Below are 11,208 nucleotides of genomic sequence, written 5' to 3'. Positions count from 1 at the left end.
TTAGCTCTGCCACAGCTCGCACATGCAGCATTCTAGCTGTCTAGAAAAGAACTTGTTGTCTGGTGCGTATATAATTTAATTAAGGTGTCCTAAGAAATCAAACTAGTCCATACTTATTACTTATTACTTTGGCATAAAATTATAATTGTTACATTAGCAGAACCAAATTGCACATATATTATTTCATGCTACAACTCAAAAGGGAACCAGAAAAAGGAGATCAGGAAAGCTTTTTGATCTACTGTTTAAGACATGCATGCGATAATAATATCTATCTTAACTCGTACTATAGTATATATGAAGAACCATTGGATCCGAAAAGAATTGTTAGAATCTCACAACAAAGGACTGAAACTATGTTGGCTAGGCCCACCCTAAAATTGCGGAAAATGGGTATAAGGACTAAGGAGTCATTAACACATGGTACACAAACATAATTTTAGTTTGAGTTAGAATTAGAAGATTAATTCTTTAGCTTAAGGGTTAACAAACACAACTGATTTTGTAAAACTTGAAGTTCTTTTATGGGATAATGCATAAAATCACACCTTACCTTTGCGTGAGTCCTATTACCCCCCTCCAAAAAAAAAAAAATTTCCGTAATTCTTTGCACCTTTATTACTGACGTGGAGCACTGCGTAAGGACTACTCCTTCAAGAAAACTTTAAAAAAGCACTTGAATTTCAACTTTAAAACTTCAACGACGTTCGAATATACTCAACACCTCTAATAATTTTTCAAATTCATACAAAAATAATTGTCCTTTTCATTTTCTAAATACAAAATAATATTTCCATTACATTTTGAATTAAAAAGAGAAGAAAAAAGAAGAAAATGAAATTAATTTTAAAAAATAAAATAAAATAAACAAATTATATGTGGCAGCACATGTATTTCACCGCTTGCCAAATGTTTGTGTCGTAGCAACTTCGGATATAGTTTAGGGAGGATTTTATGCATTATCCTATTCTTTTATCGCTTCAAAATGCAAGTCTTTCAAGCAGATTTAATTCGAATTTCTTTATCTTTGAGCGGAACTCATCTTATGGCACAAACAACAACTGGTAAAGTATAAAAGGAAGCAGTCGGATGACGAAAAATTAGTGGGCATTTGGAAAAAGTAAAAAAAAAAAATTCAAGTGAAAATGATATTTGAAAGTTAGAATAGTGTTTGGACGTAAATATAATTTGGGTTGTTTTTGAATTTTTGTGAGTGATTTAAAGTGAAAAATAGCCTTTTGAAGTTTTTCAAATTTTCGAAATTGTGAAAGTTAAAGATTTAATGGCCAAACGGTGATTTCGAAAAAAAAGTGTTGTCTTTTTTTTTCGAAAAAAATGAAAAATTTTGTATGGCCAAATGACCCGTTAATAGACCATGTTGGAACAAATATAGCATAACCCATCTATCTTCTATCTATATAGAATAGGAGAAGCAAAAGCACTACATTAAGACAAGTGTCTTAACCACAAAAAGCCAAATGGTATTATTAAGACAAAATAAACTAGTATTCTAACAATTTTTTTTTGAATTTTAAATTTTAAATTAATTGGTTACACTACTTGAATTAATAAATAAAGATAGCTTATACTTATCAATAAAAAACGAAAACACAAAAAAACATTCTACTCAATCAAATTGGAGTTTTAAAATTATTTTACAATCTTGTATCTATTTAGAATAGGAGAAGCAAAAGCACTATATTAAGACAAGTGTCTTAACCACAAAAAGCCAAGTGGTATTGTTAAGACAAAATAAACTAGTATTCTAACTATTATTTTTTGAATTTTAAATTTTAAATTAATTGGTTACACTACTTGAATTAATAAATAAAGATAGCTTATATTTATCAATAAAAAACGAAAACACAAAAAAATATTCTACTCAATCAAATTGGAGTTTTAAAATTATTTTACAATTTTCTATCTATATAGAATAGGAGAAGCAAAAGCACTACATTAAGACAAGTGTCTTAACCACAAAAAGCCAAGTGGTATTGTTAATACAAAATAAACTAGTATTCTAACTAATATTTTTTTGAATTTTAAATTTTGAATTAATTGGTTACCCTACTTGAATTAATAAATAAAGATAGCTTATACTTATCAATAAAAAACAAAAATACAAAAAAATATTCTACTCAATCAAATTGGAGTTTTAAAATTATTTTACAATCTTCTTCTATATAGAACATGAGAAGCAAAAGCACTACATTAAGACAAGTGTCTTAACCACAAAAAACCAAGTGGTATTGTTAAGACAAAATAAACTAGTATTCTAACTAATTTTTTTTTTGAATTTTAAATTTTGAATTAATTGGTTACACTGCTTTAATTAATAAATAAAGATAGCTTATACTTATCAATAAAAAACGAAAACACAAAAAAATGTTCTACTTAATCAAATTGGAGTTCTAAAATTATTTTACAATCTTCTATCTATACAGAATAGGAGAAGAAAAAGCACTACATTAAGACAAATGTCTTAACCACAAAAAGCCAAATGGCATTGTTAAGACAAAATAAACTACTTCTCTAAATTTGAATTTTAAATTTTGAATAATTGGTTACGCTACTTGAATTAATAAATATAGATATCTTATAATTCTCAATAAAGAACTAAAATACAAAAAAAATATTTTACTTATTCAAATTGGAGTTTTAAAATTATTTTGCAATAAAAAAACAAAAATAACAAAAAATCAAAAACTACCAATTCAAATTGGAAAGTAATTTTTTTCTACTATAGTAGTAGTAGTAGTGTGTGTATATATATATATATACATTTATTTATTTTACTATATATATATATATTATTATACTAAACTGGTAATTTATTAATAATTCATACGTCAATTTAACAATAAATGGATAATACAATTAGATAACCAAAAAACAAATATATATAAATAGTTAGAATTATTATGAGAAAAGTCATACATATACACATAATTAAAATCATAATAATAAAATATTCATAAATGAAGAATACTAAAAAATATTTATTGATAATTCATACGTCAATTTAACAATATTAAGTAATGGATAATACAATTAGATAACCAAAAAACAAATATATATAAATAGTTAGAATTATTATGAGAAAAGTCATACATATACACATAATTAAAATCATAATAAAAAAATATTCATAAATGAAGAATACTAAAAAAAATCAAATGATATTGTAAAAATACTTATACTAATTAAATTGCTCATATAGGAAAATTTAATTAGTAAATAGAACACATAACTTCATAATGAAAAGTATAAAAATATAAAGAAACTATTAGGATATTATACATAAGATAATATTATATATAAAGCACATTTTATTAATTACTAAAAATATTAGTACGCTTTTATAAAAATAATAAAAGGCTTATCTCTTTATACTTTTGATGAATTCAAAATTATAATTTAGTAAACAAATTATATTATTTAAATTTTCAGTAAATATAAAATGAGAAAACTAATCAAATATTATAGTAGAAATGAGTGTACGAAAAGAGGTGAATAAAGATAATTAATAATATTTATATTTTGAATTAATTAATAAACAAAAAAAAATATAAATAACACTCAAAAAAATTATTGATAAATTTAGAATTTAAACAGTACAACATAAGTATAAAAATATATATTTTCAGAATAAGAAAATATATACGTATGTTCTACTAGAAGAGAAGTAGTATCAAAATATTAAGCCAATTAACAAGTTAATAAAGCAATCATATTAGTAAATGTATATTACTAAGTACTTGCTAATTTAATAAAGAATAAACAAGGAATAAACAAATTATTTGATCACTATAATACTTTATATCCTTTGATTTTGAATAGATTTTATTATATTTATGTATGCTATATTAAATAATAAAATAGTAATTAATATTTATTAAAATAATATGATATATTAGATCATAATTTTATAAGATTAATATTCCGTCAAATAGCCCGTAAATCATACCTTTGTAATAACCTACAAACCACACAGCCTTTGTCCTTCGGGCGAGCATTCTGTGCGCACTGGGTAATCAACTGTGCCACACAACCTTTGTAATAACCTACAAACCACACAACCTCTGTTCTTCGAGTAAGCATTCTGTGCGCAATGAGTAAACCTCACACTGTCTAATAGCCCGTAAATCATACCCTACATCCCACTAGGCAAGCCTGTGTTAAATATAAAGTTTAATTTTAATGTTGGATATCCAAAATTTAACTAACATGGGAACGCAAATAGTAATTCAAAATATTAACCAAAAATCTGAAAATGGGATTTCAATTTGAGACTTTTGAGTACATATTTGATTCTGTCGAAAGCAGAACTCTGCTCAACTCCCAAATAGAAGAAGACAAAGCAAAATAAATAAATAAAAGGCGAATCCGGAGCCAAAGGTAGCGTACTTTTCATTCAGAATCGAAGCCGGAGATCGGTGATGGATACCGCCGGTAAACCCCTGTCGCCGTCGGCCTCTAAGCCTTTTGATTTCTGCGACGATTCGGTTCCGAAGAGAGTGGTTCTATCGCCTGATCAGCAGCGTTATTGCTTGGAAGCACTCAAAGTCTTTAAGGACAAGCGGTTTTCTGCTCCCGAAAAAATCCGCCAAGAGTTCATGATTTTGCAGGTCCTTTTTTTTTTCTCTGTTTCTAAATTATGCTACATTTTTCTCAATTTTATTGTTATTTTATAGTAGGTGATATTATCATGAATGCTCTAGACATAAAGTCGTTGTGACATGTGAACCGAGCTCAAATCAATTGATACTGAGCCGACCACAGCTAGTCTGTGATCGAGAACTAGACGAAAAGTAGTTTACTGATCGATTGATTGAAGTTTTGGGAGATTATTTGAGGTTTAGTTGGATATTTCCGGTCATATTTTTGGAAAAGGGATGTATTTTTCTTATGGTGAGAATAAACATTCCTTTTATTGGAAGCAATTACTGGAATTTAATGACAAGAATCGTATTTTTTTTACTTTGGCTTGGTTCCTAAGTGATGGCTTCTGGGTTCTACTTGATTATTTAGCTCTAGAAGATGTTGTCTGTGGACTGCAACATATTACATATACACCTCATTGATAGGACTTTACCTTCCTTACTGTTCTTATTGCATTAACAATGGCCTTTATAGTGATAGGTGCATACCGTGCTCTATCCCCCTCCTCCTTTGCATCTTCAGTCTAGAAATGAGTTGGAGCTACTCTATCTAACATGGTAAAGAATTCTAGAGGGATTGAAAGAATAGTAAATTGTGGAAGAAGAAAAACAACTCCTACGAGAAGAGATGGAATTATATGGGAGTTAGGTGGTCTTAAATGTCTATTTGAAGAAAACAAAAAGACCTTCCAATAGTTTTAGGTAAATATTGAGAATCTCCTTTGGTGATTGGGTTCATTTATGTAGTGTTTCCAGCTCTCATTTATATCTAATTATCCACAAAAAAATCCAAGAATCCATTTTATGATGTTTCTAGTAGTGGCTCCAGTTAAAAGGATGTAGACAGATAAATGAACTAATATCATTATTAATGAAATAAGTGAGGATTCATATCATCGACGTCAACTTATTTGGGACTGAGGCGTAGGTATTGTTGTTGTTTTAAAATTATTAAAAGTTAAGATTTGTTGAGCTAATTTATGTCAAAGGACATCTCTCTTATATCTTGAGAAAATTATTGTTTTTGCTTCTTTGTTACTATTAGCTTGTGATCATGTCACTCTGCAAGTAGCATTAATTTCATGAACATCTCTGATGACTCAGGCAACTAGGATGAGAGCTTCAGAAATGAAGACTAGATGCTCAGTGGCTTTGGATAGCGTAAACATTAGTAAAAATCGATACACTGATGTTTTGCCATGTATGCAGTTCAGTTTGTTAATCTTTCTCATGACTTTGGAGTTGTGCATTTTAACTTGTGAATAATTATATCAAGCTTCATTCTTCTCAGTTGACAATAACAGGGTTGTTTTGGACCCATGTAAAGACTATAGGCCATCAGCTAGTGGATATATAAATGCAAGCTTCATTAAGGTAGACTTCTACATCCTTCATTTGGAATTAGTTAACTATGCCTTCTTTTTCTCCACGCTCTCTTGGAAAATGTCAAGCTCTCTTCCACCAGTCTGCTTCATGATTATTATAATGCTCCTTTTTGTTGTAGATATCTGAAAACTTGTCTCAGTTTATTGCAACACAAGGGCCGCTACCGCTCACTTTTGAAGACTTCTGGGAAATGATAATCCAGCATCGCTGTCCTGTGATTGTGATGCTTACCCAATTGGTTGATAATTACAAGGTACTAAACTGTACAAGTTACCGGTAATCATTGTAATATTAACAAGACAAGATGTCCTTGTTGTGTGACAGAAGGAAAATTTGAGATTATGTGACAATGGTTCTGATCTAAAATTTGCTTCATAGTAGGTAAAATACCAACTTCTCTGCCGTTTTCATCTTTTGATCTGCATCATCCGTTGTAATTAGATCTAGCATTTTTTATACTGTCAGAAAGGTGGAAGTATCTTTGATACAGTTTTTGCATATTTGCTTGAGATATTTTGTCGTCTTTCTGTGTACTCTTCTATCTTTTGAGTGGTGAGATAGGGTGAGGGGAAAGAAACAGTAGAGAAAAACTCTTAGCCTTTCTTCTTGTTTGGCTACCTATGTTTCACTCCGCTTTGTGTATAATAACGTATACAGAAAGGAACAAACTGGTTGATAATACAGATTAGTTTCTCTACCTGCATTCTTTCACATCATCCTTTTGGGCCCCAACTTAAGCCAGAGGTGGTGGGTTTAAGGTCTATTGGACTTTGAAAATAGTCATCACTGTCAATCTTTCTCAGGAGCATATTTTCTCGTCTTAACTATTTGAGAGTTTGGGCATCTTTCGATGGAGTTGGTTTTAAGTAGGCTTTGAGTATGATATTAAGGATATTATGTGGTCACTAGCTTGTGACTTAGTGAGGAATATCGAGCTTGGAGATGAATAACTTTTGCTATAGAATCAGGTTCTGTTGTGAAAGGTTCCAAATGCAGTTCCTATTCGTTCACTGGAAAAAGCTCGAGATATCCCTCCTAATAAGCTTGGGAGATTGTTTGTTTGTTTGTTTATTTATTTATTCTTCTTCTTTCTCCAGTTTCAAAATTGTTATACTTGGATTTTGTTGGTTGTGCTCATTTTTGTTTAGGAAGAGCCAATCTCAATTTAAGAGGCTTGTCGCCTGAATCCAAGAAGTTTTTTGGACTTTCAGAGGAATGTCAGTGGAATTATGGTTTTCCTGGGGTTTGTGCAGGTGGCATAGAATTCCATGAGTGTGTTCTCAGGTTATTTGAACTGCAGAAGGATTAGCAAAGTCTAACATGCAAAGGCTTGGCTGCCTTTCTAGAATTGGAATTTAGACTTAATAAGTTCTTCTTTCCCTTCCCTCTTCCTAACCTGAGTAGCTGAGAAACAATTTCCTGTGCCAAATGAAAAGGAAAGATAGAAACCTTCTTGTTTCATGATCTGTATTCTGGATTATATTTATCACACAAATAGAGACACTACTTGTCCTTTTGATTCAATCGCTTTATAAAACCTGTTAACCTCTGAATAAATTTAAGCCTTTTATTCTAGTAGGTTTTTACTTTATTTATAAGGTGATTAAGCTGGTCTTTATTGGATTGCATCTTTTTCCTGATCTCATCCTTTCCTCTGTATGAAAAATGCAATGCAGACGGTGAAGTGTGGGGATTATTTTCAGGCAGATGGTGGTCCTAGAAGATTTGGCAATATATGTATTGTCACGAAGTGGATAAAGACGAGTCAGACTTCATTGATTTTGCGATGTCTGGAGGTGAATCATATTGAGGTTAGTAAATTATTCTCTGTCCGTGTTGTACTCAAGGAAAACAAATTCTTGCACATATTATGAGAGAGATGACAAGAAATGCGTGATCTTTTCTCCTTGCTATGTGCCAGTCAAAAGAACCACCTTTGTGTGTTTTACACATTCAATATCCCGACTGGCCCGACCATGGAGTTCCAAAGGACACTCTTGCTGTTCGTGAAATACTGAAACAAACATCTAGTGTCCCACCCAGTCTTGGACCAATTGTAGTCCACTGCAGGTATCTGTCATCACCCTCCCTGTAATGTGCCTATAAAGATTCTGTAATTGATCCTTTCTAAAGCCTGACATCTCATTCTCTTGCTCAGTGCAGGTATTGGTAGGACTGGTACGTACTGTGCTATCCATAACACCATCCAAAGAATAATGGTTGGAGATATGTCTGCTCTAGATCTTGTTAATACGATAACTGTTTTTAGGTCTCAGCGAATTGGGATGGTGCAGACCATGGTACAACATCTTATCCTAATAATTGAAATTCTTTAATGGCTGTATGTACCTTTTTTTTATTGATAATACAGCCAATATTACATAAGCGGATGACTGCAGATGCAATAATTTCTATGTAGTTAGTTAAAGTAGCAGGTGCTATGTTTGTTTCCCTGAGAAATTTAGCCAATTTTTTGTTTTATCACTTAGTGCAACCACATTAATTAAACAGTATTGATGAAACATTTTGTAAAAGATAAGCTATTTTTGTTACCAGTGCAGTTTACCCCCATAGAGCAGGTCCCCAAAATATTTTTATCTTTGGTGTATTTTTCTCTGTTAGCGCCTGAAAATACAACAAAAAAAACTAGATGTGTAATGTCTGACAATCAATTTTAGAAAGTATTTAGAACGCACACAACTTGAGTAGTTTCCAGTGTCCTTTTGTTCTTGTTTGTTCATCTTCTATCCATGATATATGCATCTGTATGTTTAAAGTCTTTCATTGGCCTTTTCAACCGCTCAGATTATTGGAAAGGAAATGTCTTACAATTTGCTCTACTCAAGCTGGACATCTTGCATTTTTTCAGCTATTATTCTCTTTTACGCTTTTGGTATTCCTTACCCTCAGTATATATGCTACTGTGTTTCAGTATTCTTAATTAATCTTTGCTCTTTGGATTTTAAGTACTTATACGCTGAATGTCTTACTACTGTATATTTCAGGAGCAATACCTCTTTTGCTATGATGCCATTATTGATGAACTTGAAGACCTCATTTCAGATACTAATGCAGAAGAGAGTTCATAACTGTAACTTTCAGTTAGCAGGAAGTTCAATTGGTTATTGAAGCAAATACTCGCACCTATTTGATTTTCTTCAGCTGGATTTAACCCGTTAACTTCTCCTAAAGTAGTTTCCTGGCCATTCAAGGTGTTGTATTCGAACAAAGTCCATGTAGCTGTTTCTTCCTTTCTGCTACAAATGAGAAATGCAACAATAATTTGTGCTTAAGAAGCAAATCAGTTGGATCCGTTGTTTCCACTAGCTGACGAAGAAGAGAATTGATTTGGCATCATCCATTTTTTGAAAAGATTTTTAGTAATTTTACTACTAAAGTAATTATATTCTAGATTATTTTTAAAAGAAAGGTTATTAAAAAGTAATGTTAGTGATTGTACGCCTGGCTTTCTTTGGAAAAGGTTGACTTTGCATGCCTACCGAATATATGAAATGGCCAATCCTTGTATGGTATTCTTCCTTGGATAATTAGTTTGTAAACCAAAACAGCCCATTAATGTCTTAAATAAAAAGAAATATAATTTTTTGCAGTAATATTATCATTTCGCATTCATACACTGTTACAAAGTAATGTTACCTGGGTAGTGAAATTGTCAAGAGGACACATGTACTTAACAATACACATTATACAAAGCTTAAAAGCCAATTCGTTATCTTCTCTAATTTAATGTAGTTCAATTAACTAGTAAGTTAAGGATTTAATTTCCCAGTAATGTAAGCACAAGCGTAAAAATCTAACAAGAAGAGAGAAAAGCCAGAGCTTCTCTCTAATTTTATTTACATTTCTTCTCCAAATCTCAAAGCCAAGAACCTCTAAGCTTTTCTCGAACAACACTCGAATTATAGGCCATGCGGTTGTAATTAGTTTCATGTAATAATTAATATCATCATAATAAGTTTACAATCACTAGAACTGCAGGCTTGAGTATTAGGACATTTCGCTTAATTAAGCATAATTGACGAGTTCGGAAAAATCATTGAACTACGTAACTACCACTGGCTCAACATTAGGAAAAAAAAAAATTCAGTTATGTTTCAGGTGAACCCTTTCATTTGGACTCAAAAAAGAGCCTCTAAAATTTAAAAATTCCATAAAATAAGCATTTCTCTAGTTCTTAAATCTTTTAATTTTTTTCTTTTAAAATCAAAAACTTGGGTCTTGATAGGAATTTTGAATTGAGATCAAATTTAATTTTATAATTTCTTTTTTATGAAAACATAATAATTTGTGCTATTCTATGATTGTTAAATACTCTCTTTACTATTTTAAACTATGATGAATATGTCGCAAGCATTGCCTAGAAAAATATGAGATTTGTGATTTTAATTTTTGGGATCTTATAGTTTATCTAATTCTGCATATACTCATGTGGTATCACTACAAGAGAACAAACCATTAGCTAGAAACCAAAATCCTAGCTAACTTACCGAGACTCCTAGCTAACATCGCTTTAGCTAGGAAAATGACCTTAGCTAAATTTTGTAGCTAATATGCTCTTAGCAAAATTTTATTAGCTAGAAAAATATGTTATCCGTTGCTAATATAGCTAGGGATATTTGCTTGGCACTAATCCCTCGCAATCATTAGCTAGAACATGTGATAGCTAAATTCCAAGCAAACTTTGTTCGGTCAATGTTGACTTTGTTGACACGTAGCTAGGGACTTATTCCATGCTAATATTTGCTACGATATTGATTTCATTAAAACATAGCTAGGGATATCCTTAGTTAAACTTAAAAAGGTTCTAGCCTTTTTCAATGTTTGCCTAGAATGTTTCCCTAGCTAATTACTAGTAGAATTTTTGTCAAGGACATTCTATAGCTAATTTGGTAGCTAATTTGATAAATATCCTAATGTCATGGCCTGCCCCATCATCATGCCATGTAGGTGGCATTTGACATATATTTTTGCCATATGGAAAGCTTACATATGAAATTGACTAGCACATGAGGGAAAGTTCTAGAGAATATGGAGATTTCTCATGGAAGAACTTAGAACCTATGGATTTGCTAGGAGTCCTTTGAAGATTCTAGTTATGTAGAGAATTCTAGAGAGGGGTCTTACTTGTAAATATCAAAGA

The 11,208-nt window shown here is 31.2% G+C and overlaps 1 protein-coding gene across 1 annotated transcript; it reads left to right on the top strand.

Annotated features, from left to right (window-relative positions):
- The first annotated feature begins 4,283 nt into the window (after positions 1 to 4,283).
- LOC104243454 (protein-tyrosine-phosphatase PTP1-like) lies at positions 4,284 to 9,373 on the top strand. The gene is made up of 8 exons (XM_009798642.2): positions 4,284 to 4,628; positions 5,766 to 5,862; positions 5,953 to 6,035; positions 6,166 to 6,300; positions 7,724 to 7,858; positions 7,969 to 8,117; positions 8,206 to 8,347; positions 9,053 to 9,373. The coding sequence occupies exons 1-8, from the start codon at positions 4,440 to 4,442 to the stop codon at positions 9,134 to 9,136; spliced, it is 1,014 nt and encodes a 337-aa protein (XP_009796944.1). The 5' UTR covers positions 4,284 to 4,439; the 3' UTR covers positions 9,137 to 9,373.
- The last annotated feature ends 1,835 nt before the right edge of the window (positions 9,374 to 11,208 follow it).

The sequence above is a fragment of the Nicotiana sylvestris genome, chromosome 6, assembly GCF_000393655.2.
Source record: "Nicotiana sylvestris chromosome 6, ASM39365v2, whole genome shotgun sequence".
NCBI lineage: Eukaryota > Viridiplantae > Streptophyta > Magnoliopsida > Solanales > Solanaceae > Nicotiana > Nicotiana sylvestris.
This window is presented reverse-complemented; position numbering and strand designations above follow the sequence as displayed.

What these genes read in the sequence shown, in the direction of transcription:
- LOC104243454 (XM_009798642.2), top strand. Translation starts at nt 4,440, where the DNA reads ATGGATACCGCCGGTAAACCCCTGTCGCCGTCGGCCTCTAAGCCTTTT. An exon ending in TAAATGCAAGCTTCATTAAG is followed by an intron (nt 6,036 to 6,165) that starts GTAGACTTCTAC and finishes TTTTTGTTGTAG; the next exon opens with ATATCTGAAAACTTGTCTCA. An exon ending in AATTGGTTGATAATTACAAG is followed by an intron (nt 6,301 to 7,723) that starts GTACTAAACTGT and finishes AATGCAATGCAG; the next exon opens with ACGGTGAAGTGTGGGGATTA.